This window comes from Myotis yumanensis, unplaced genomic scaffold, assembly GCF_028538775.1.
Source record: "Myotis yumanensis isolate MYYU_CA2020_CCGP unplaced genomic scaffold, mMyoYum1.0.hap1 SCAF_20, whole genome shotgun sequence".
Taxonomy (NCBI): Eukaryota; Metazoa; Chordata; class Mammalia; order Chiroptera; family Vespertilionidae; genus Myotis; species Myotis yumanensis.
The window spans coordinates 6,504,898-6,530,706 of NW_027223771.1; the positions used below are offsets into that span (position 1 = coordinate 6,504,898).

At 60.1% G+C, this 25,809-nt stretch overlaps 2 protein-coding genes across 13 annotated transcripts in view; one reads left to right on the top strand and one right to left on the bottom strand.

Annotated features, from left to right (window-relative positions):
* Positions 1–6,050, top strand: part of AKAP13 (A-kinase anchoring protein 13) — a 160,205-nt gene extending 154,155 nt beyond the window's left edge. For all 11 annotated transcript variants that reach the window (XM_070400388.1, XM_070400389.1, XM_070400391.1 and 8 more), the window contains 2 exons: positions 724–1,054; positions 1,911–6,050. In XM_070400388.1, the coding sequence (XP_070256489.1) occupies positions 724–1,054; positions 1,911–1,960 (381 nt within the window). In that variant the 3' untranslated portion in view covers positions 1,961–6,050. The remainder of the gene's footprint in view (positions 1–723; positions 1,055–1,910) is intronic.
* Positions 6,051–9,338: 3,288 nt separating this feature from the next.
* KLHL25 (kelch like family member 25) lies at positions 9,339–25,072 on the bottom strand. Of its 2 annotated transcripts, none has more exons than XM_070400509.1 (3): positions 25,000–25,072; positions 11,672–13,470; positions 9,339–10,728 (listed from the first exon to the last, which is right to left on the bottom strand). In XM_070400509.1, the coding sequence occupies exon 2, from the start codon at positions 13,457–13,459 to the stop codon at positions 11,690–11,692; it is 1,770 nt and encodes a 589-aa protein (XP_070256610.1). In that variant the 5' UTR covers positions 13,460–13,470; positions 25,000–25,072; the 3' UTR covers positions 9,339–10,728; positions 11,672–11,689. The 2 variants fall into 2 exon arrangements, with proteins under 2 accessions (XP_070256610.1, XP_070256609.1); XM_070400508.1 differs by lacking the exon at positions 25,000–25,072 and adding an exon at positions 14,102–14,409.
* Positions 25,073–25,809: the final 737 nt, after the last annotated feature.

Consider the following 25,809-nt stretch of genomic DNA (forward strand, 5'->3'; position numbering starts at 1 on the left):
CCTCCGCAGCACTGAGCTCCTGCAGGGCCCCATGCGATCCTGGAGCACAGACGCTGGGGCAGGCGGAAGCCTGGGCGGGCACAGATCGCCTGGTAGATACAGTCCTGTTGCCATTTGATGGATCGATTGACCTTGGACCATGAAAGAGAATTCAGCTGAAAGCTTCTAGAAGGGGCGGTTCTGCTCCCTGCAGAGTCGTCATCCTGTGTGTATGTGTGTATGTTTGTGATGCAGGAGGGTTCCTTCCAGTCCTCGGGCTCCATGGGCACAGAGAGCGCGGGTGGGGCTGACGGCCCTCATCTCGCTTTATGTCGGTTTGGCCTTTGACCAGAATAGACTCCTGGTGTAAACACCACTCTCCAGCTGCTCTACTTATACCTTGAACAGGCTTCTAGAATCTCTTAGCCCCAAGTAACCCCCACATCCCTGTGTACATCAGCCTTCAGGGTTGCAGCTCCCCTCTTTCTTCAGGGAGTGGGAGGGACCTCGCCCAAGGTCCTATTAATTCTTTATGATGCAGGCGTTAAGTGCATGTAGTAAAAATAGTAATGGTGTCAAAGGTGACATTTTCAGCACTTGCTTAGATCCTGCCGTAAAGGAGTCCTGAGCCTTTTCATGTTGAGGGCTGTGGAGTCCGGGGCAGGGGTCGCAGCCTGGCCAGCCTCCCGAGTGGCCCCGGGTGCCGCAGCCTCTGAGCACACCCCTTCTCTCACACGTGTGCAGGTCTCCCATCCACACACCAAGCTGCTGAGGATCCCCTCCTTCCTCCCCAACCCCGAGGAGTCCCCCCTGCCGCCCGCGCCTTCGATAGCCAAGTCAGGGTCCTTGGACTCAGAACTCTCCGTGTCCCCAAAACGGAACAGCATTGCTCGGACACACAAAGACAAGGGGCCTTTTCACATACTGAGTTCTGCCAGCCAGCCCAGCAGAGCGCCGGAGGGCCCCAGCCAGACCCCGGCGCCCACCTCCTCCTCCACCCGCCTGTTTGGATTGGCAAAGCCAAAGGACAAGAAGGAGAAAAAGAAGAAGAACAAAGGCCGCTCTCCGTCTGGGGGTGAGTCGCACACTGTCTCCCCGTGGCCGGGTTATCTTGGAGCCCGAGGAGGGGGAGATGTTAGTAGCGGGACAGGTTAGTGAGAGGGACCGTGGGGTGTGTAAAAGCCAAACTGTTCTACTTCTCACCAAACCCCCTTGCGCCGCCCGCAACGAGCGGAGACACCAGTTCAGGGAGCCTCCTGGGGCGCTCGGTGCGGCAAGTGCCTGCAGGAGGCGGCACATGTGTGCAGAGGGCGGCACATGCCTGCAGGGGGCGGCACATGCCTGCAGGGGGCAGCACATGCCTGCAGGAGGCGGCACATGCGTGCAGAGGGCAGCACATGCCTGCAGAGGGCGGCACATGCGTGCAGAGGGCGGCACATGCGTGCAGAGGGCGGCACATGCCTGCAGGAGGCGGCAATGCCTGCAGAGGGCGGCACATACCTGCAGAGGGCGGCACATGCCTGCAGAGGGCGGCACATGCCTGCAGGAGGCGGCACATGCGTGCAGAGGGCGGCACATGCCTGCAGGAGGCGGCAATGCCTGCAGAGGGCGGCACATGCCTGCAGGAGGCGGCACATGCGTGCAGAGGGCAGGCGTACCTCAGGTGTCCATCTAGCTCAGGAATGAGCCCACCTACCGGGAGCACTCTAGCCTCCCGCCTTCCCTGGCCTCATCCAGGGACTGATAATAGTATCTCTACTCAGTGTGCACTTCAGTATCACGTCGGCTCCTGGCAGGAGTGAGGGCGGCGAGCAGGAGTGAGCCCCCCAGCCCCTCATCTGCCTGCAGCTTAGGAGCCTTGTGTTTGGGGAGGAAAAGGGGGAGTTCGATTTTTTCTGAATTTCTTTTTCCTTCTGTGTCCCCTTTTCCAGACGGCCCTGCATCAGAAGTGCCCGCAGAGAGTGAGGAGATCTTCTGCTGACCCCCCTCCCCCGCTGGCCGTGGCACCAGCCCGCCGCCTGCTGTCCCTGCGTGCCCGCTCTCCTGCGTGGACACCACACTCTTCAAGCATCGCTCCTCCGCACTGCGGGGCCGGGACCTGAGGGACAGGGTCCCATGCGTTGGTGGGTGAGGAGGCCCGGACTTCCCGCCCTGGCGACGGGGTGGGGGCCGGCCCGGGTGAGGGTGTTACACTGAAAGTAGTGTCCCCAGAAGTCCAGGCGGTGGTTTGGGCCATGTCAGGAATTCCTAAAAGCTGAAAGAATGTTCCAGATGAGGTGTGAAATGCTGGCTGCCTTTTATTTGGGGGACCGCCTCTGAAACTGCAACAGCAGGTAGAGTGGACTTGCTGTGCGTGCATACCCAGTGACCGTCTGCGTATGCGCGTGGGGCGGGCAGGATCACGCAGTCTGTCTGTGAGCACTGCGCAGGCGCGTGCAGGCTTGGCTCTCGCCGCTGGGCCCCAAGGCGGTTTCCCACCCCCCACTCCGCACTCCTGTTTGCATGTATCTCATTTCACTGTAGAAGGGATGACGGACACGTGTGGAAACCAGTGAGAAAAGACCTGGTGTGTTTCAAAAGCATCCGATCGGCACCTCCTCGATTCTGGTGTTCCAGCCACCAAAACAAGGGTCCGATTTCATTGATCAATTCGGAAGAAATTCCACCCTGGCTTTCCAAGGTGTTTGCCCACATGTTCTGGGCGTGATGAAGCAGAGGGGTCTCCTCACCACGACCCCTGCAGGGTGACACTTTTTGGTTGTCACTGACCACTCAGAAGTGGCCACAGCCTCCTGGCAATGTTCCTGAGGGCCACGATGGCTCCCGGGGAAGCTGGTCCTGCCTGGCGCTCACGTGGGAGACAGCGGCCCCTCAGCTCCACCAATAGGGACCCGCTTCTCCTGCAGGAGCTTGTCCCCGCCCCAGGCTAGGACCTCCAGCTGGGAAGTAGCTCAGTGAAGGTGTGAAACAGTGGTCTGTCTCCACCAGCACAGGAGAGACGGCCGTGGCTCGGCAGGGCTCTCACTCTGTCTGGAGGCTTGGCAAAACTTAACTTCTTAAAAAGTTTTCTAAAAACCTAAAGGCCTGTTGGTTATTGCACTCTGCCCCTTGAAGATGCCTCAGAGGCGGCCTGTTTCCTGTCCTCTGTCTTCTCTCCTTTTTGCCTTCTGCGTTGGGTCTGTATTTGCTTTCAGCTTGTCACCAGCTGGGCGGTGCTGGGGTTCATGGGCGTGGCTCCCCTGCGAGGCCGCACCTGCCCTGCTGTGGCTGCCGGGAGGGACCCCGGGGACCGTGCTCTAACGCGGCTCCCACTCCTGCCTTCTGCCCCTCGGGAGCCGTGACCATCCTTTTTAAAAAACAAAAAATCTGTAACTTGGTGCTTGATGAATTGCAAGCTGGCCTTGCAGATGGAGATATTTATCTTTCAGTTTATTTGAAAGAGGTCTGGTTTAAAATTGTTAGCTAGTTTTGTTTTATTTATTGTGTGTGTGTGTCCGTGTCTGTGTGTGTGAAGGGCGAACATACTGTCCCAACGGTTATTCAACTCTGATCACTGTGGAGGGGGAACGGCGCTGGCTGCTCACTCCTCAGTGTCTGCAAGTGCCTTGAAGGCCCGCAAGACATCAGGGTGGGGAAGGGTCCCTTCCCTGCCCCACCCCAGCCCCAGCGCATCCTTTGACCAAGGAAGGGGTGTCTTCTTGCCGCCGAGGAGGGACCCTTGCCTGGTTCTGTCATTGAGTTTCTTACCCTCCAGCAATAGACTTGAGGAATAAAACCAACCGATTTCTCCTTTTCTCTTGTAACCATGTACCCACCCACCCCTCCGCCCACCACCGAAGACCCTAAACAGCAAGCAGCCCGTCCCCCCAGCTCCGCGTCACAGCCGTGCCCGCCTGGCCCTCCCGGAGCTCAGCTGTCTGTCCTTGTCGCCTGCTGGGGTTCCCCCCGGGGCTTCGTGTCGCTCTGCTGGAAGGAAGCACTGGGTCCGTGTGCGCCCGGCCGCCTGTGCCCGGGATGATGTGATTGGCTATCAGGCTGCGCTCAGAGGCCGGTGGACAGGGAGTGTGTGTGGCTGCACAGCTTGGCTTCGGTTTGAGACTCACTCCCCCGTCCCGCCCCCTCCCTCTGAGGTTGAACTTGGGGATTTTTGCTGCTGTGTTTGTGCTTATGACCTTGAGGACGGCTCAGTCGCTGAGTCTAAGCCCCGCCTGGGTTTCTTTCCTGGGAGAAGGGGTTGACTTCTCGGGTGACTCAGGTTCAAGTCCTCGGGGCCCCCAGCTTCTCTATCAGCCTCGAGATCAGGTACCCAACATTGTGTTTAAGTTTTGGGGGGACGAGGGAGACACCTTCCAGAGTCCCCAGGTCTCTAGAATCTAATGAGTTTCCTGGAAGGAGGGGTACCTTCTCTCCATGCTATCATCTCGGTAATTGTCATCCTACCTGGGTGACCTGTGCACTTTCCATGCTGTCGCCAGCTGGCTTCGCTTTTGTGACAACTATGTCAACTGTTTCCTTCGTGGAAAACGCAGAAGGTTAAAAACACGCAAATGGCCACAGTTCAACCTTTGCCAACGTTCCATCCTACCCCCTAAGCTGTATGTGGGCAAGAAATCTGTGTCAAGATTTTTTTGGAAAAGGTACGAATCTTACCTTTTTTCCTCTTAAGTCTCAGGGCAATACCACTGGAACCTGTCCCTTCGCTCACTTGCTCCCTTATCTGTTACCTTCCCAAGCCCGGCATTAGCAGCAGTGAGCATAGTGTGAGGCCCTGGGGCTTTGTGGGGCCTTTTTGGGGCGGGAATAGAGCGCATAGGGTTTAACAGAATGGGCTCTGCCTTAAAAGCTGGGACCGTACATAACCTTAGAGGCCAGACCGTGGTCCAGAAGTTGCTCCTCACAGAAGTCGCTCCTCCTTCATCCTCCGTCTCTGAGTTCTTTCTCCCCAGCGGGTCTTTCTCCCGAGGGGTTGAGTGTGGACCTTGGAGCCGCATTTACTCTCGTGTCGATGGTGGCAGTTGTGCCAGTGGACAGCCGAGTCCTGGGAGGGGGCTCCAGGGCCACAAAGAGGGTGGTTTGGAGGGGACACTGCCACAGGGCATGGACCCCCTCCACACGCTGGGGTGCGCTTGGAATGGGGAGCCTGCAGGGACGGTGGTTGGCAGGGTGGGTGTGCCTTGCCCCTGCAGCGGGACAGTTGGACAACACGGCTGTGGTCCTGACTGGCCGGGTCCCAGCTGGGCCCTGGCGCTCGTTGGCCTGAAGAGACGGGGGAGGGGCACAGCATGCTTGGCCTTGCTGCTTCCTTTCTTCCAACGCAGCGTGACATTCCTCCTTAACCAGAGCCTTGGGAGGGACCACCTGCCGGCCAGGTGTTAGGATGTCAAGTATTGTAATGCGGCCATAATAGGAAAAACACACACAGGCTGCTGCTTCCCATGTCCTCCTCTAACTGAATTTATGCAAAGAAGACAGGCCTCGAATGACCTCTCCATCTCGTGCGGTTCAAAGATGGGCAAACGCAAGTGGGCCAGGCTCTCCTGCCGCAGACCCTGCTGAGCCGCTGCCGACACCCAGCCGGAGCCGGCCTGTGCCGGGCCTCCTGCGGCCAACGGAGGATCGGCCCCCGTGCACCCCCCTTGTCACCTCTGCCTTTTGCAGCCGCCCGACAGGAAGGGCAGCGAGAGCACCGACAGGGCCCCGCCCTGTGGTCACGGCTCAGCCTGTGGCTTCCTGTGTGTCACGCACCCCGTGGGGGCGCGGGGGCCGCCGGGACAGGCAGGAGGTGACGGCGCACACCTGCGTCTGCTCATGCGTGTTTCCCCTGTGTGAACATTTCTGTGCTGAATCCCACTAAGTAAGGGGTGAAACCCACGTGCTGTATATGCATTTGTAATTATGTATAAAGTAAACAGTTTTAAACTGTAAAGATTTTTTTTCAGTGTGTTTTCTGGAATTTTGCCACAACATACTGGCTTTGTATTTTATTTATCTTCCTGTCTAGTTATTGGCTTCAGATTTCTGTAAAGTCCCCCTCAACCCTTCCAAAAAAATAAATGTTCTTTACATCTCGACTGCGGCTGGTGTGTGGCTGTCCGTCCGGGTCTGGGCTTGCTGGAGATAACTCTGGGTTCCTGGTAAAGGGGGACCCCCTCCCCAACTCCAAGGAGAGCCTTCCTCCCAGCGGAACCTATTTCCGAATTTGGGGACAGGAACCAGGAGAGCCTGGAGCACTGGTGGCTTCTTGGGGACTCCCACTCTTGCTATAGCCGGGACCCCGAACCCCGGGGTGCCAAGTGCCAGAACTCTGTCCAGTTAAATCAGTGCAGTGGAAAATGCCCTTTGCCATAGACTCCTATGTAAAAAGATGCTAACCCTTTCTTTGCAAGTTTTCTGTACCCCATCCCACTCTCCAAACAGGGCAACTGTCAAAACCTGATTCAGGAAGAAAAATCTTACTTGCCTCGAGCCCCACAGGGATTGGCTGGACTTGATCACAGAAGGCGGGCTCCACGGAGAAGCCGCTGCCACCCACCACAGCGGAGGGGCTGTGCTGAGCCGCCGGTGGGAGCCGGGCTGCCGTTCCTGCAAAAGGCCCCCGAGCCCCCTGGACCCTGGGCACTGTGCCTTGTGGTGCCGTGCAAAGCCGCCTGGGATCTCGGCTTTGCCACTTACAAGCTCCTCTCGCAACAATGGGAAGAAGACACTCCTGCCAGAGTGCCAAGCACCTTCCCTTTCCCAGTGAACGTGCAAGGGCACCCATGTCTTAAGAGTCCTCTATGCCCAGCCCGCGTGGCTCAGTGCTTGAGCGTCGTCGACCTATGACCAGGAGGTCACAGCTCAATTCCCACAAGCCTGGGTTGCAGGCTCCATCCCCAGTAGGGGGCGTGCAGGAGGCAGCTGATCAATGATTCTCATCACTGATGTTTCTCTTTCCCTCTCCCCCTACCCTCCTGAGGGGGACAGGCCTCCCGTGGTCCTTGGGTTTGAGCCGGGGACGGGCTCTGTCCGGGAGGCAAGAAGCATCCGGAGGTCCCATCCTTCCTTCCCGAACAGACGCACAGCGCGCTCAGGGCTGCAAGAATCCTGACCGCCATTCGCCAGGGACCCTGCTGGGCCCGGAGCCGGGGCCACAGCGCAGAGCTGGCTGCCGAGCTGCTGACACAGACGTGGCGTTTTTCTGTCCGCGGGTCCCGTGCCCGAGGGAGCGTCCGAGGTGTACAAACCGCCTCAGATTGGGTTGCAGCAACGGCTGTGCCCGGACAGGAAGTTGGTAACGAATGCCCAGGACGGGAATCTGAGTCAGAAATGAAAGGAAGCCAAGAGGCCAGAAAAGAGCTTGCAGGGGACGGGGGAAACGCAGTGCGCAGGTCTTGTCTTTTCCTCGGAAGCAGAATCGAGGTCGGCTGAGCTGCAGGGCCTCAGAAATAAGACAGGGAAATGTCAGGGGGACCTGGCCCCTCACCCCCTAGTAGCCTGGATGTCGCCTGGTCAGGGAGAAGTCCCTCCCAGAGGCCTCCCTCCCCACAGTTCCTGTTCTTGGGAGCTTGCGGGTCAGGGTCACTTAAGGATGGTGAGGCCAGCCCCGTGGGCACTGTCTCCCCCCCACCCCCCCCCCCCGGGGTGTCCTGTGAGGAGGCGCAGTGGGAGAGGGGGCTGGGCTGGGCAGGAGCTGCTCTGCACCCAGTTCAGGAAATGTGGGCTGGGCCCTTCCCACCCCCACCCCCACCCCCACCCCTACAAGTCTCCAGCCCGGTCTGGTATCCTAGTCACAGCCTGGCCAGTCCCCAAGCCTCCTTTCATATGCTAATGGTGCTCTGCTCTGCTGGACAGTCCCCACAGAACTGAGGGCTGTGCCTCCCTCCTGGCGCCTTTGTGGACCTTGCCTTCTCCCTGGGAAACCGTATCTGGAGGGGCCTGGGGAGAGGGTCCCAGGAGGGGAGCGCTGACTGGGGGGAGGGGAGTGACTGGAACTGGCTCCTGGGAACAGAGCAGCTGAGACCTCCCTAGCTGCCCCTTCCCTCTGAGGGTCCCCGAGCTTCCCACCCCACCCCCAGCTTCAGAGTTGGAGCCGGGCAGTTGCCTGAACAAAGTCGTTCTCCCCAGCCTGGCCTCGTGTGTGTCCACAGGAGGGGCCCAGGGCCAGCCACCTGACACACGCTCCCGGCACCCACAGGGGCCCGGCTGCGGCGAGGAGCTTGGGGGTGGGCCCAGGGGGTGCTGCTCAGACTGTGGACAGAGGCTGGGTCCTCTGATGGCAGTAAACCAGGCCCCCAGGTGGCTCGGGGCGTGACAGCCCAGGCATGGGAGGAGGCGGCACGGTGCCAAGAGGGAAAAGCACAGCTTCTGCGCTGAAACTCGGCCGCTCTGAGTCTCCCGGCGGCCGGGGCTAAAAGGGAAACATTCTAATGGGGTTTCCTTCGACTCCCCACAAAAATTTGGAAGGCCTTTTCTTTCTAGAATCTTCCTTTTGTAAAAAAAAAAAAAAAAAATTAAAGTATTTTCTTACTGACTTCAGAAAAAGGGAGAGGGAGAGATAGGAAACATCAGTGATGAGAGACATCTATCGGCTGCCTCCTGCACGCCCCCCAATGGGGATCGAGCCCACAAGCCTGGCCTGTGCCCTGAATGGGAATTGAACCCTGACCTCCTGGTTCATAGGTCGACGCTCAACCACTGAGCCACGCCAGCCGGGCTAGAACCTAACACACAAATTAGTTGGAAGCTTGCAATATGAAAGGGCAAAGGAAATGGACATTGTTGAAGGGAGTCTGGGAACCTCTAAGTACCTGAGAAGAGGGACCTTGCAAAGGGAAGCCAGCCCTGTACAAGGAAAGCTGGGGCCGGAGCCCAGCCGGCCTGTCGCCCATGGGTCCCCACCCTGCACTGCGCCCCTGGAGCTCAGCTGACGGGACCACACACGGCTGCAGAGGCCTCCACTGGACCCCAGGGCACAGCTCAGACAGGGCGCGGGCCTGCGCGGTAACGACTGGGAGTAACGCGCCCGCCTTAATGCGCTTGTTATTTTCACACAAATGAGTGTCCACTGGGAGCCCCGAGCGCATACGCAGGAGCATACGCAGGAGCGTGGAGACGAATGGAATTTCTCAAGTGAGCGCTCGCGACAGGGCTTTTCCAGGAGACGGTGACTCTCAGGAGAACGGGGAACAGTGTCGGAACCAATGGAAACAACTGCCCAACAACCTACATCAAGGGGAGCCCTGATATCTGGGTGCCTGCATGGACTGAGCCCCCCATTAACAGGAGGGGCAGCCCCCGAGCCCTGCCTGGTGGGGTGACCAACGACGTCAGCCCATGACTGTGTCCCCCAAGACGGGCCCGAGAGCCCAAACAAACAAGAATGTTCTCAATTTATTTATTAACTTAGAAACGGAGAGGGTCCCGCCAGGGAGGGCACCGGAGGTACTTTGTGCTGTGAGACGTGTGCTTAGCTCAGCCCAGCAGCCGACAGGGCAGGGCCTGCAGACCCGGCAGGCTGCTTCCCACCCAGACCCCCCCTGGCCAGGGCTCCCCAGGTTCCCAGCAGAGCCATCTCCTGGGGTGGGGCCCCATGGCTGCAGGGGGGCCGAGAGGGAGCAGCAGCATCTGAACTGGAGGTGCACCTTCTGCTCTCAGACGTTCCCGAGTGGCAGCTGGGGTGCATCAGTGAGTGAACCCCACTTCAAGGTCCAAACGTTAGTGCCTGCATGGAGGGCGGGAGGGGCGGGCTGGGCTGGGATACACTGAGGAGGGACCAGCCACTTGGAAGGTGAAAAACCACGAACAGATGTCTGGCAGTTCTCTCGGGACGGAGCTTGCTTTGTGAGCCCGGGGGCAGAGGGGTCAGACCCAGTTACCAGCTGGAAGGCCAGGATGCCAGGGGCCAGCGGGGTCGGGAGCAGTGACCTCGTGGCTGACCTCCGCACTGAGATGCGTCCAGCGCCGGGGGATGTCCGGGGGTGGGGTGGGGTGGTCCCTGGAGTCCCCCGGGGTCCCCATCAGGAGCCGGGGGCATTGCTGGTGCTTGTGATGTGCTCTGAGGAGGGAGGCACCCCCTGTCCAGCGGCATGTGGTACCCAAGGTCCTGGGTGCTGCCGTGTGATGGGCCATGGCCATCCTGACCGGGAGGTGGCAAGGTCACGAGGGCAAGCCCCGCTCTGGGGAGGGGCCATGAGATTTCGTCATGAACCCAGCTGCCCGGGGTCGTCCACCACTCAAGCCTCCTGGATGCCACTGAGGTCACCCCACAGGCTTCTGCCCCTTATACAACGTGTCCTCGGTTCTCTCCTAGGTAGCTCCTGCCCTCAGTCCTGCTGGCCGTCCCCCGAGACCTGGGACGTCCCCTGTGGGTGACATCACAGCAGGGACAGGGACGTGAGTCACAGGCTGCAGGCGGTGCTGCCCCATCCAGGGCTCTTCATGCCTGGCCCCTGGGCCCGCCCAGGACTTGCGGAAACAGGTGACCTCCAAGTCCTGCAAATGCCTCCTCCCCCCGGAGGCGGAGGGAGCCCTGGTGTGCGCACGCCCCTCTGGGGGACCCTCTCCCCCAAAACCCCTGCAAAGCGGGAAAAGCCTCAGGCCGACACCCCGGCACTGGAGACGGCGTCTTCTCTCGTCTAAAACTTAGAGCAGCTCCCAGAGCCGGTGGGCGGCCGCTCGGAGCGCTGGCCGGGGCGGCTGAGCTTCCCCTGTGGCAGGCAGACGGGCCCCTGCGACGGGGCTGCAGCCGTGAGGTGGGGAGACACGCAGAGCCTGCGGAGCAACAGAGACGAGGCGTGGGAATGGCGCCCACGTGGACACCCGCCCGAGGAAGCCTCACACCAACTCCGACGGGGAAGAGGGAGGTGAGCCCTGCGCACGGCAGGCTGGTTCCCGGCAAACCCGCTCCAACCCCCGCATCTCCCCGCTCTTTCTCACGGGACCCGGGATGGAGAGGCCCTGGGGTGTGGCCTTCTGTGCGGCCCAGCACGTGGCCTTGTCCAAACAGAGGCCTGGCCTTTGCCCTGGGTCTGGGAGGTGACCTGTGTCACCCCTGAGAGCATGTGTTGGCCGAGGGCGGGAGTGGGGCCATCATGTGACTTAGGCTGGGGCTCTGGTCCTGCTGCACCAGCTGACCTGGGACCTTGGAACCACGCGGCGATCCAGTGATCCTGCCTAAGGGCTGGGCGTGAGGGAGGGCCCGGCTGGCGGTGTGCTCTGCGCATCGTCTCTCTGAGGCCAGGACAGGCACAGTCCTGACTCCACAGGGAGAGGACGCGATGCTTCATGGATGCTGTGCGCTCTGACCGCCCCGCCCCTGTGCACCTGTGGCCGTGGCTGATCTTAATCTATACCCTTTCCCTGTAATAAGACATAACCGTGAACAGACAGCCTCAGTGCCTTCTGGGAAGCCCCTAGACCGCAGCTGGAGTCAGAAGCGAGGACGCTGTCGCTCAGAGAGTGTGCCCTCGGACTTGGCAGAGTGGCCTAGACTCCGTGCAGAACTGTCAGCAGAGCCTGGCGGTTCGGATAGGCAGCCATGTCTGGGAACCCCCCCGCCTAAGGCTGTACCCCATCTGGCAGAGAGGTCACCTGCTTTGCTCGAGGTCAGCTGCAAGGGAGGCGCTGGCTCTGAAAAAGGGTCCCAGAACCCCCCCTCCACCCCCCGTCACCTGCTGCCCGTCCCAGAGCCGGACAGGCCCGAGCCGGGGCTCACCTGGCTCGCAGGGGCCCCTCAGGCAGGCAGGTGCTTCCAGGTGCTGACGAAGGCCGTGGGGATGAGCGAGTAGGGCACGGTGGTGATGCAGCTCCACGTGTCCGCCGTGGGGTCGTAGCAGTCCAGGGTCTTACACCGCTGCGTCCCGAAGTAGCCGCCCACCACGTACAGCTTGTTGCCCGAGGCCAGGGCGTGGCAGGACATGCGCTTGGCGGTCATGTCCCCGATCCGCGTCCACTGGTTGGTCTCGCAGTCGAAGCGGTAGGCGGAGGCGGCCGTGAACTCCGTGTCGCCGCCCATGATGAAGATCTGGCTGCCCAGCACGGCGGCGGCCGTGTACCGCCAGGGCTGGGGGCACTCCGCCTTGATGGTCCACCGGTTCTCCGCGGGGTCGTAGCACTGGACTTTGGACACCATGTCCCGGTGGATGCTGGTCCCCCCGAACACGAAGAGCTTCAGCTTGGCGCTCACCACCGCCGCGTTGCTCACGCCGTCCCGCAGCGGGGACACCATGCTCCACTTGTTAGCCCCGGGGTCGTACTTCTCCACCTGCTTCAGGGACACGGACGGGGAGGCGGGGAAGACGCCCGCCAGGGACGTGTGTCCGCCCACCACGTACAGGCAGTTCTCCAGCTCGGCCGAGCCGTGGCCGAAGCGGGCGATCAGCATGGGGGCCGCCTTGGACCACTCTTCGTGGACCGTGTCGTACACCCACACGTCCTTGGACACCCCGTTCTCGGAGCCCCTGCCCCCCGTCACGTAGACCTTGCAGCCGATGGCCGAGGCGCTGAACTCCTTCCGGGGGCTGGGCAGGTCGGCCTTGGGGATGATCTCCTTGGCCTTGTGGTCCACCTGGTAGACCTTGTCGCACATGAAGGTCTGGCCGCCCAGGATGAGCAGCGTGTGGCCCGCCTTGCGCGGCCGGGCGCAGGGGCTGGTCACCACCCCGTCGTTCTGCAGGATCCGGGCCTTGCAGCGCAGCGCCTCGTCGAACATGCCCTGCGTGTGCTCGCCCGCCAGGAGCGGGGCCTCGCGGGCCACGGCCTCCTTCAGGCAGTCGGAGGGCAGCAGGGCCAGCCGCACGCCCCGGAGCAGCTCGGGCAGGTGGGCGCTGCGCCCCTCGAGGTCGTGCCGCACCCACTGCAGGACGGCCTCGAGCACCGCCCGCTCGTCCTCCGCCTCCAGCTCGTCGCTGGAGATGAGGTCCAGCAGCTTGTCCTTGGAGAGGCTGTTGAAGTCCTCGCTCTGCCGCACCGTCTCGAAGTGCGCCAGGCACATGCGCCAGGCCAGCTCGTGCAGCCGGCGGCACTGGTGGGCGTCCGACAGCAGCATCATGCCCAGGCAGTTGGAGGGGAACAGGTTCTTCTCCAGGAACTCGGCGGCCGCGTCGCGCACGTCGTGGAACTGCAGCATGTCGCCCGCCTCCAGCAGCGACTCGGCGTTCTCCTCGTTGAGGACGATGCGCGACGAGTAGGCGAAGTCCAGCAGCAGCTCCAGCACCTCGGGGTGCAGGTTGTCCTGGAAGTTGACCGTGTCGTCCCGGCTCTCCCGCAGCCCGTGGCTGAACATGGCCTCGAAGTAGCGGCTGGAGGCGGCCAGCACGGCGCGGTGGCAGGGGAAGGCGCGGTCGCCGGCCCAGAGCGTGACATCGGTGAACATGCAGTGCTTGCGCAGCGTGTTGAGGTGGGCCAGCACGCAGTCGGGGTGCGACGCCTTGTGGAAGAGCGTGATGTTCATGGAGCCCGTGCTGCTCCGCGACTTGCGGGTCTCGTGGACGCTGACCGACATGCTGAGCCAACCTGCGGGGACAGGGACAAGGTGAGGGCGGCCGTTCTTTTTCTTTTATTACTGATTTCAGAGCGGACGGGAGAGAGAGAGAGAGAGAGATAGAAGCATCAGTGATGAGAGAGAATCACTGATCGGCTGCCTCCTGCACTACCCCCATATTGGGGATCGAGCCTGCAACCCAGGCATGTGCCCTTGACCGGAATCGAACCCGGGACCCTTCAGGCCGCAGGCAGATGCTCTATCCACTGAGCCACACCAGCTAGGGCAAGAGGGGCCATTCTTGATGCAGTGTCTTGCGGGTGGAAGCACAGACCTTGACTCTCCTGTGGCCTGGCCTGCCCCCACACCTCCTCTCTGCTCAGCTCTGTCCCTCATGTCAACTGACTACATCTCGAGGGCCACACGGTGGCACAGCTGGCTTCACCCGCCCTTAGAAAACTGGTTTTGCTCCCCTGAGTTTGGATCCACTCTGGAACCAAAGGTCTTTGCCCTGATTACGAGCCATCCCCGGGCGGGTCCAAGCTGTGCCTCCCGTGGCTACAAAAAACAAGCAAATAGCCCTGGCCGGTTTGGCTCAGTGGATAGAGCGTCAGCGCGAGGACTGAAGGGTCCCGGATTCAATTCCCCGTCAAGGGCATCTACCTTGGCTGCAGGCTGGAAGCCCGGCCCCGGGGGCCAGGGGCAGGCCAACACGAGTCCCAAGGCCCCCCGAGATCCGCCTCTGCCTGCCTCCACTGTGAGGCTCAGTCACTCTCTGGCACTGCTCAGGTCACATGAGACCGGCTCTCAGTCACCAGGTAGGAGCAAGTAGGCGTTCACCCGACGGATCCAGGTTCAAACTCGGCACCGGCGCTGGGTCTGAGGCCACTCGGCAAACGTCCCTGGTAAACCAAGTCCAGCTGCCACCCTCTGGGTGCCCCAACAACTCTGTGGTGGGGTGGGGCTGTCAGGGTGAGGTCAGCGGAGTTTATCAGCCCCAGACAGACCAACAGAACACAATTTGGCTGTGTGCCCCTGTCCTAGAGCCACGCAACGCCAACGCGGTGTCCCAGCTCTGCCCAAGGAGCCCGAGCTCAGCCGGGTGGGGCTGCGGGAGCCGGGAGGACGGGGCTCGTGGATCCCGAGAAGGCGAGGTGCCAGCCAGGCTTGGGGAAGGCAGGACGAGCAGCCACCGCCCAGAGCCACACAACCCAGTCTGCCCTGGATTCTGCCCAGACCTCAGCAGGGCGGAGTCGCCAGGAGTGGGGCGGGCGGGGCCGCTGGGAGCCCAGAAGGTGGTGCTAGCGGGTCTCCCATGACGGGGAGGGGGCCAGTCAGGTTCACAGAAAAGTGAGGGGAAGGCCCCCACCCCAAAACCTCACCACTCAGACCTCTAAACCCTGGCCCAGATCGCTGACTCGTCGGAACGGTGCAAGCAACCCCGGTGGCGCAAGAGGGAGTCCAGAGGTGGGAAAGGGACTCAGCTCCAGGGCCCCAGCGGCTGTCCCTTCAGCTCCCTCCCAGAGCCACAAACCCCAAACTCTCCTCACAGGCGCAGCCCACGGCGAGTGGCTACGAACAAGATTTTTTTTTCTCAAATATACATTTTTACTCATTTCAGAGAGAGGACGTGAGTGGGAGAGAGAGAAACATCAATAATGAGAATCATGGACTGGCTGCCTCCTGCACGCCCCACAATGGGGACTGAGCCTACAACCTGGGCATGTGCCCTGACCCGGAAGTGAACTGTGACCTCCTTGGTTCATAGGTTGATGCTCAACCACTGAGCCACACCGGCCAGGACTCACTGGCAATTACTTACAGGGCACGACCTCCGAGCCTGGCCCTGGGACCGGTGTCATGGAACCCAGAGGCTGCCCTGGCCCGGCCTGACCCGCAGGATGCTCCCCACCCCCCGGGCTGCATTGCCCAATCTGAATTCCGGACCCTGCAACACCTTTTCCCGAATCGTGCTGTGATTGCTAAATCCTCTGGCTTCTGTCACTCAGTCGTCACACACTTTGCAAAATGTGGCCTTTCCCCCAGTGACTCCATCCACCCCGTCACGAGGGGCCTCTGGCCCGTGCGTCAGGCTGGGGGCACTTTGGGGGACACTCCCAGTGGACATGAGCGTCGTCCTGGCTTCCATGGGTTAAGGCACAGCATGTAACTGCACGACGCTGCGGGCCCCAGATGGCAACTGTCAGCCTGTTTAGAGGCCCTGAATGCAGGACCTCAGGGAGCACCTCCTCCCACCGCCACCCTCCCCTGCAGGGAGGCGCCGGGCCACCAAGTAACAATGTCTCCAGCTCACTGCTCACCATCCTTGAGGTTAACTGCGTGCACAAGGAAACACAGTAGCTGAGGGGCAAGACCTGCAGAAAAAACTCCCCAAAAGTAAAGGCCCGGATTCTGAGAGAAAAGTGCACACAGGGCGGGCACGGCAGCTTCCGGGGTCGCCTGCCCCCCGTCCGGCTGCAGCGCTGGCCCTCCCCGCCCCCTCGGCCAGCCAGGAGTCCGCGGGCCTCATAATGAGGGTGTCAGCTCATGGCTCTTCACCAGAGGCCAGAGGCAGTGCGAAAGGCCCAGGCCCCCTGGTAAGTTGCAGGTAAGGAGGTTCCTAGTCACTCACTCAACCTCAGTTTCCCAAACAACTCCCAGGTGCCAGGTGCATGGGCGCAGGGATGGACAGAGCCAGGTTCCTGCCTCCATGGGGCCGGGCTCGGGGTGGCCGGCACATGAGGCAACAACCAGTGGACAGGACATTTCCACTTCCTGGAAGTTTGAGGAAAATTCAACAGCAGCGAGCCACGGAGCGCGGCAAGAAGCCAGTGGGCTCGGGCAGGCCCCTCGGAAGAGGGGACGTGTGAACTGAAACGAGCCAGGATGTGAAGGGTGTAAGGAAGGTTCCAGATGGAGCGCCAGCAAGTGCAAAGGCTGGGTGGGAACGAGGGTGGCCCTTCAGGGAAGAGAAAGGCCAGGGAGACGGGGCACAGGCAGGGCACCATCACAGGCCGGTGGGTGGACTGAGGATGGACAAATCCTGTGACAGCCCCGTGTCCCCGAGCAGGTTCTGGGCTGCGTGGTGACCGAGGTTGTTTGTGGGCCCAGGCCTTCAGAGATTGGCAGCTTCCATTCCTCTCCCAATGCTCCTCAGGGGAAGCCAGCCCTCAAAGCGGAGGAAGCCGGCAGCCATACTGTGAGGAGGCGCAAGTCGCCCTGTGGATGTTCCAGACGTCGGAGTGAGGAATTCACCTTGGACGTTCCGGCCACCGCAGACAGACCCCTAGCCAGCAGTCAGAACTGGGGTCCTCCAGGCACACGACCCCAGAGACTACCAGGGTCACAGGCCACCCATCCAAAAACCGAGACGAGTCCTGATTGAGCACCGGCAGGCTATGCTGAGGGCTAAGAAGGCAAAAGCCAACATGGCAGCCGAAACCGGTTTGGCTCAGTGGATAGAGCGTCGGCCTGCGGACTGAAAGGTCCCAGGTTCGATTCCGGTCAAGGGCATGTACCTGGGTTGCGGGCACATCCCCAGTGGGGGATGTGCAGGAGGCAGCTGATCGATGTTTCTCTCTCATCGATGCTTCTAACTCTCTATCTCTCTCCCTTCCTCTCTGTAAAAAATCAATAAAATATATTTTAAAAAAAAGCCAACATGGCATGCATGCTCTCAACTGTGGGCTGTGCAACACGCATGCACAACACAAATGTAAGCACGCAAACAAGACGGGCGAGAGGCCAGGAGGGGGAGGCAGCCAGCATCTGGAGGCTGTACCCTGCCCCAGCAGCACTGACAGGACTGCGCCAAAGCCGCCAGGAGGAAAGGTCGAAGTTCGTCAAAGCCAGTGGTTAGGCTCAGGTCCCCTGAGGACAGCTCAGCCATTACTGTGAGACCTTGGGAAAGTTAACGTGCCTCCCTGGTCTGTTCTTTATCTTTTCCAACCATAAAGGGATGATGACGACAATCCTATGAAGACAGGGTTGTTGTGAGAATTAAACGAGACAGGAAGCGGTGAGCATTCAGAGCGGCCGGGGCCTAGCATGCCTACCCCACCAGCTGCGTTAGTCGTGTTGCTGTCATTACCAATGTCGCTGAGGAGCCCAGCAGACATTCCCGACCCCTGCCCCAGCCCTAACCTCCATTTGGAATAAGGCGGATTTTCACTGGCCATTTTTAAGCGGTTTGATCTGTTCGTGACTGGATAGTATTTTAATAATCAGGAAAAAAAAACACTAGAGCAGTGATTCTCAACCTTCCTAATGCCGCGACCCTTTAATACAGTTCCTCGTGTTGTGGTGACCCCCAACCATAAAATTATTTTCCTGGCTACTTCGTAACTGTCATTTTGCTACTGTTATGAATCGTCACGTAAATATCTGATATGCAGGATGTATTTTCATTGTTACAAATTGAACATAATTAAAGCATAGTGATTAATCACAAAACAATATGTAATTATATATGTGTTTTCCGATGGTCTTAGGCGACCCCTGTGAAAGGGTCATTCGACCCCCAAAGGGGTCGCGACCCCCAGGTTGAGAACCGCTGCACTAGAGGTTTTTTGGGGGTTTTTTTTGTCCAGCCGGCTGGATCTGGGTCACTCCTGGCACTGTAATGACAAGGACTTAGGCACTAGTCACATCTCACACACATGCAAGGCTGCCCGGGGCAACAGCCACCCCAGGCTGGGACTGTGGGCAGACACACCACAAGCGCCGCGCTGGCTCAGATGCCCGCCCCGCCCCCGTGTCTGCGCGGACCTCAGGGAGCCCTCGGGGTGCAGGCGTAGCCATCCATCCCATTTCCAAGTGGAAAACAAATGAAGCAGCCTATTAAGCACACCAATCTAATCGTTAATTGAAAGGAAAATTGGTATGACCACTGTAACTGAATCAGGGCCACAGATCATTCCAGATATGAGGCAGCTACCAGACAATGGGCCCTTTCTCTAGCTGTTCCTGCCTTCCACCGGCCCCCCTCTTTACGAAAAAAAAAAAGGTATATATAGTCAAAAATGTACGTGCCCTGGTTTGCATTTAAAATGCAATGGATTAGAACTGTTCGTATGTTTGTTGTGGATTTATTTTGATTTTGTTTTCCAGCTTTTCTTTGTGTGTGTGTGAAAGGTTTCAAGGCTGCAGGACTGTCCCGAGAATTATATAACGCACGCTTTCACGGTTAGTCTGCTGGTGGCCACCCGGCCCCGCCCCAGCCTTGGGCCTCACCCCTCCCTTGCATCCTTGCCTCACCCCAGCCCCATCTCTCCCGCAGGGGACGGGCTGGCTGTGGCGGCCGGCCCAGAGCACAGCCAGGCTCAGGCAGGGTGAGGATGTTGCTTCATACGCCGCTTGGCAATCACTGCCCTTCCTCCTCAGGCGGTCCCAGGATGTCCCCGTATCAGCTCCCCAGGAAGGGGAGAAGGGGTGGGCGGCCAGCCTGCCTCTGAGCTCACCCCCAGGGCAGAATCCCTACCTCCACACCCTGAGCTTACAGCGAGACAACCTGGTTCCCAGCTGCCCTCTCAAATGTGCCACACACACCCCGAGTCCCCGGCGGGCAGGGAGCCCTGACCTTACCCTACACCAGTGATGGTGAACCTTTGGAGCTCGGCGTGTCAGCATTTTGAAAAACCCTAACTGAACTCTGGTGCCGTGTCACATATAGAAATGTTTTGAACTTTGCAACCATAGTAAAACCAAGACTTATATTTTTGATATTTATTTTATAGATTTAAATGCCATTTAACCAAGAAAAATCAACCAAAAAAATGAGTTCGCGTGTCGCCTCTGACACGCGTGTCATAGGTTCGCCATCACTGCCCTAGACGCAGCCCACCCATCTGCCTGGGAGGGGACAGGCGGTCCCAGCAGACCCAGAGGGGCGGGCGACTGCTTCCGCGCCGTCCTCGTGCTCCAGCCTTTTCACTTAATGCACCTGCACGTTAAGCACACTTGACCAAGGGCAGCCACTTGAGCTTCCATGATTGATCGCCAGTCCCGGGCTGGTGGCAGCCTCCGGGGGCTGGGGAGCCGGAGCTGGCGCTGCAAGTGGATAGATGCTGCGGACGCACCGCTCCCGGAGGAAGGTCGCCCGGTGCTGGGCTCCCCCAGAGAAGGCGCGGGCAGGAGGTAAGGGGCCAACGTCTGTGAACGCCCAGTGAAGGATGTAGCAACACTTGCAAAGAATCGGTTAAGGAATTGCGGTCGGGAAGGGAGCCAAATCAGAACGTGACCAGCGTGGACCTACAGTGCGCAGGGCTTCTCACGTGGAAGATTCAATCCGTCAATCCGCCCAACCGAGCCTGAGGGGGTTCTGACCGTTTTAATCAGGGTGGGTTAGGTTCTGCTGCAGCAACAAACACCCCCAAATCTCGGTGGCTTTAGAGGACAGAGATTGATTTCTTGCTCATACTACACGCATCGTAGTTCCAGTGGGGGTGTGTGTGTGTGGGGGGGCACCTGTCTCATCACTGTCAGTCCCGGGGACCCAGGTGACAGAGCAGCCACCAGGCCAAAGAGAAGAGAGAGAGCGCAACGTGGAAAGTGTGGGTGGCACAGACAATTCAGTGCGAGGCCTGGAAGGACACACGGGGCTCCTGCTCCCATCTAATTGGCCAACACCAGTCACATGACTTCACCCAGCCCCAAGAGGACCAGCAGTACAACCCGAGCACATGGCCCGTTTCTGTCCTTTGCAAACAAGGGAAAATAAGGCCCAGGGTGAGTGGTGGTGACAGTACCACTGAAGCAGCCTGTCGTTACCGAGCGCTCCCTGTGGACGGGCACTGTTCTGTGTCTGCTCCGCTCACCCCGCCACCGCCTCCGGGCCGATGACCATCTGCACTTTCCAGGCGGGGATCCTGGACCAGGAGACGGGAGCAACCTGCTCCCACCGCTGCACTGTGCAAGCCCAACATCACCGCTGGGGCAGGGGTGGCCTTCGGACCAGCGTCTCACAAGCCCCGAGACTTGCTGGAAAGACAGCCTTTGGCCCTCGCGCCTGCCCAGACACATCCGGCCTGGCCCGCTGCAAACCAGGCAGCAGCTGGGCCTAAGAGGAGCAAAGCTTCCATCGTAACGAGGAAAGGAATTCCATGCAGCCTGGACTGATCGGTGGTCCGCTTCCCCGTGGGGACCCCCAGGAGCAGGTGGAGGGTGACAGGCTGTGGGTTCCCATCCTAGGCCAGCACCTTGCTCTGCCGATCACGGTGTCTTCCTGGGGCGGGGGTGGGTGGGGAGACACCATGGCCAGGTGCTTCAGCTCATGCGGCAGCAGACATTCTCCCAGAACCTGCTCAGCCCCCCTCCTCGTGGGAGGAGCCATCCAACTGGTCTTGCAGGGACATCTGTATCTGGGGCTCCCTTCATCCCTCCTGCTCTCGGGAGCTCTTTGTCCATCTCTCTTCTCAGAGGTGGCCCTGGGCTCCATGCCCCGGAGAAGCCATACAGGCCAGGTCCCATCTGTCCTGGGGGGCGGGAGGGGGCTCCCCTAAGCGCTCCCACATCGCTGCCCAGCTCCCGACACAGGATCAGCCCCAGCGACCTTGGGAAACGCGTCACCCACAAGCCACCTGCCTTTGCGCCCAGCTTGGCGCTGCCTTGGCCCAGTCCTCTGGCTTCACCAGCCCCGCGCCCACGGGCACACCCACCGCCTGCGGCCCTTCACGTGTATCTGGCAGAAGCGATTTACTCACCGAGAAAGGAAAAGAAACTGGGAGCTTAGCCCGCTGCAGGCTTCTCGTTCCACAGGGGAGGAAAAATAGGGCCCAAAGAGGGACGCCGACTAGCCCAAAGCCCCACAGCACACCAGAGGCAGCCCTGGAACTAGAACTGCGGACTCCTGACTTCTAAGTCAGCTCCTCTGCACTCGGTCAGCTGTTTCTCAAGCTTTTCCTGCCCACAAGGGTTAAGCCAATAATTCAAGCCTCATAAACTCGGAAACACCAGAGGTTGCAAAGACTTTTGAGATTTTACCGCGATACATTTGCTGTCAAGAGACGCACTGTACAGAAGAGCATCCACCCATTCTACAGAAGGGCAAATCGAGGCTTCCAAAGGTAAGGGGACCTACGTGAAGTCATACAGCCGGGTAGGGGCAGAGAAGGACTCCCAGAACCCCCCTCCTCTCCCCCTCCCCCACTGAAGTGCTCTTTCTGCCCACAGGTCCCAGGCGTGAGGGTTCCAACTGTGGGCTCACGGTGCTGGCCCTGGGCCTGTGACATTGAACCACACCCAGGGGTGCAGGACACCGTTGTGGGGAGGAGGGGACGGCTGGCTGGAAGGTTTTTATGTGTCTGCAGGAAAGACGGTGACATTTTCCAACTGGACTGGGTTTCTGAGACCAGAGCGGGCACCTTTACGAACAGGTCAGTGAGCCACAAACGCCCACCCCTTTTCATCAGAAAGGCGCTGACAGGCGGGAAGGAAAGGTTTCTCAGTGAGAAAGGACCGTCTGTTGGCACCAGCGTGGCCGTGGGTGGAGGTGGCTGAGGCCCCAGGAGACGCACAGGCACGTCGGAACCCACGCCCAGCTCCCCGGCCTAAGCCCTTCCCCCTGACCTTGCGCAGAGGAGACTGGACAGAGCCCTTCCATCCCTGAGCCCTCCTCCACCCCCCCATCCCCACAGCACCGGCTCCCAGCTCCTAACCGCTGCAGGACCTGGAGTCGGTCTGGCCAAGTGAGCGCCTGAAAGGACAGGTACTGGCTTTAGCTACCTTTGGATGAGGACGGGGCAGTGCTGCTCAGGGGCCTGGGGTCCAGGAAAGGGCTGGAACCTGCTGTGGACCCTGGGCTGACAGACCCAGATTCATAAGGGGAGAGTCCTGCTGAGATGCTGGGAGTGAAAGCTGGGGGTGCGCACCTTCCCCCTGCCCCCCTGCCCCGGCCCAGTGTCTTCTGGCTGGGAAAATGCTTCAGCAGCCCTGGCTGAGGCACCTCGATTATGAAATTTCCCACCTGGATGAAAACCAGCATCTCAGTCAGCCAATGGAATCGCTTGTGTCTGGCCACAGCCTGCCCAGTCCCTGGCCAGGCCACACCCACCCTGCAGGTTGGTCCAGAGGGACTAAGGCAGCGGTTCTCAACCTGTGGGTCGCGGGACCCCTTTGGGGGTCGAATGACCCTTTCACAGGGGTCGCCTAAGACCATCGGAAAAACACATATATAATTGCATATTGTTTTTGTGATTAATCACTATGCTTTAATTATGTTCAATTTGTAACCATGAAAATACATCCTGCATATCAGATATTTACATGACGATTTATAACAGTAGCAAAATGACAGTTATGAAGTAGCCACGAAAATAATTTTATGGTTGGGGGTCACCACAACATGAGGAACTGTATGAAAGGGTCGCAGCATTGGGAAGGTTGAGAACCACTGGGCTAAGGGCTCAGGCAGTGCGCTGGTCTCAGGGGCTGCTGGAGTGGGTTCTCCTAGGGCCCCCTGAGCAGAAGGGCTGCCTCCAGAAGCCATCTCCCTGGGGACTCCCAGGAACGAGAGTCCACGGCCAGCACAGCCTCTCCTAGCAGCTCCCCGAGGGCAGGGTCCCAACAAAGACCCTTCACACAATCAACTCATATAAAGGAATGAACAAACCACCCACGAGGCAATGCTCCCTCAAGCATCACAGTGACAAATGGGAAAAAAACCCAGCCTCTCACTGCAGACCACACACCCCCAGGCCCAGGCCGTCTCCCGTTCTTCCTGCTCTCCTCTCCCCACACCCGGTTCCCACAGGTTCCGGGCGCTATTAAGGGGCGCGTGGAGTGTGCACGGCGCCCGCAGCCCCTCTCTCTGCACTACACACAGATCCGGCTGCAGCCCACACCCCCGGGGGGCAGGTTTCTACCATTTCTCTCCACCTTCCTACCCACGGCCTCCCTGGAGTCACTTCCCAACGCACGGAATTACTCCAGACGGAGCTGCCCGGCCTGAGAGAAGGCTGACTCCTCGGACCCCCACAGGCACAGCTTGGGGACCCAGGACGCCTGCCTGGTCTCACTTAGGGCACCAAACCTGCCCCCGATTGAAGGGACCTTGTGTCCTCCCCCTTCCCAGTCCCCAAATGCTGGCCTTCCCCAACATCCCCTAAGGCAGTGGTTCTCAACCTTCTGGCCCTTTAAATACAGTTCCTCATGTTGTGACCCAACCATAAAATTATTTTCGTGGCTACTTCATCACTGTCATGTTGCTACTGTTAATGAATCGTCATGTAAATATCTGATATGCAGGATGGTCTCAGGCGACCCCTGTGAAAGGGTCGTTCGACCGCCAAAGGGGTCGCGGCCCACAGGTTGAGAACCGCTGCCCTAAGGACACCTAAAAGCACACCTGGGCCCATTGAGCATCAGTCCCACCTAAGAATGGGGGACTGACGCTCGCGGTCCCCGAGGACCTGAGCCAAGTCAGTCACCGGAGTCTCGCCCATAATAAGAAAAGGGGGTTCCCTGCCCCTCCCCCCAGGGCCACTGACAACTTCCCATCCTGTCCCAGAGTGAACCCTAAAAGCCCCAGACCCCTGCCTTCTGTCCAGACTCACCAGGGAGGCCGACACTCAGGGGGCCTTCCACCCACCCTGCCTCAGGGCAACCCAGCGGCACCCCAGAACACCCAGACTAGACCTTCAGCCCGGGTCCGCTCCCACCTGGCCGGACACTTTGATCACTTCCCCCAATAAGGTTTTTCTTTGCTCAGAGAGAATGGAAATGAAATTTGGAGGATCTGCAGCAGCAGCAGCAGCACAGAAGGGCCTGGTGCCCCTGGGGCCGAGTCTCCCAAAGGAAAAGCTACTCCAGTAACTATGGGTTCACAGGGAAGAGGGGGGGACCGTGCCCAAGGCGAGGGGTCCTGCGGTCAGGGTAAGATGGGGGATGCGGGAGAGAGGGGCGCACGGGGAGACAGTCGGCTGGAGGAGGAGGCCTGCGGGGGGGGGGGGAATGCCACCCGGGGAGCAAGGGGGTGCCTCTGCAGCTCCAGGACTCCGCAAACAGAGACAAGGGGGTGCCTGGGGCGGCGGGCACTGCGCTGCTTAGACCCTCTCTCTGCCCCGCTCGGGCCCACGCAGGCAGCCCCCCGGCCCTCGGGGTCCGGAGTGCGGGGGGCCCGGCCCGGCCGCTCGCAGCCTCCTCTTTCCAGGATCGACAGCAATGTTTCCAAAAGAGAGTCCGCGGACTCAATGAATCAACCACTCCCCGGGGGAAGGCGTCGCCACATCCATTTGCAAAGCAATTCATTCGCCGGCGCAGAGCTCTCGGCAAAGACAGCCCCGCGCCCGCCGGGTCCCCAGGCACCGCAGGCGAGAGGGAGGGAGGGGCGGCTTCGGGGACCCGGCGGCAGGCCCGTCCCCTCCCCCGCCATTGTCCCCGACTCCCCTCCGGACCCCGCGGTGCTGCCCCGTGCGCCTCCGGAACCCGGTCCCGCGGAGGCGCACTCACCCACCCGGACCTCTCCCGAGGGCCGCGCAGGACCCGGCGGGGGCGGGGTGGGGACCAGTGCCAACGCCGGCGCCGGGTCACGGCTCCCCCGGCCCGCAGCCCGCTCAGGTACTCACCGCTCGGGGCGCCGCCGCCGCCGCCGCCCGCTCCGCCCCGGCCCGTCGCCGCGATCAGAGACCCCGCGCTTCCGAGCCGCCCCCGCCGCCGCTCGGCTCCCCTCCCCCGGCTCGCTCCGCGCCCGAGCCTCCGCCGCTCCGGTGCAGCCCTGGCGCCGCCAACAAACTAGTTTCTCCGGCCTTCCCGCCCCGCCTCCCGGCCCGCAGCGCAGCAGCCAATCAGAGGAGGCGCCTCTGTGACGGACGGCGGCCGAACCTATCATTTGGTCCCTAGGAGGGTAAGGGGGTGGGCGCTCCTAACCGGTACCGTGAGGGGGCGGGGCAGGGAGAGGAAAAGGACTTCGACCAGATTCTTAAAGGGATAGGCGCGGAGGAAGTTTGGGAACAAAACCCAGTGGTGCTGTTGGGGGGAGGGGGGCGGTTCAGAAGGAGGGAGCTTTATGGCTTGCAGATGCCCCTCCTGCACCGGGTCTATGGGGTCTATGGGAGCCCCACTTTCAGTTCTTTGAAAGCGTTGAGGAAACATTTTTATTTTTTTTATTTTACTCTGGGCTTGTTTTTAGTGTTTGGGGTTTTTCTGCAGCCGCTAAACTAAACTCTGCCTGTATTTGGAATAAGTGTTTCTCAGGGTACTGAAGTGCTCCTACTGAAACTGGACAACCTATGGGTCCGGGCTGCCTGTCGCTACTTGAGCCAATTAAGCAAGGGTAGGACTGAATCCTATATGAGCGTTTATTCCAATAATGCAGGCGGCATGGGAGAGCAGCAGGTCATCCACCAACATCTGCTCCTCCCCCCGCCCCCACCCCA

Coding starts and splice junctions, on each gene's coding strand:
- KLHL25 (XM_070400509.1), bottom strand. CDS start 13,459: ATGTCGGTCAGCGTCCACGAGACCCGCAAGTCGCGGAGCAGCACGGGC.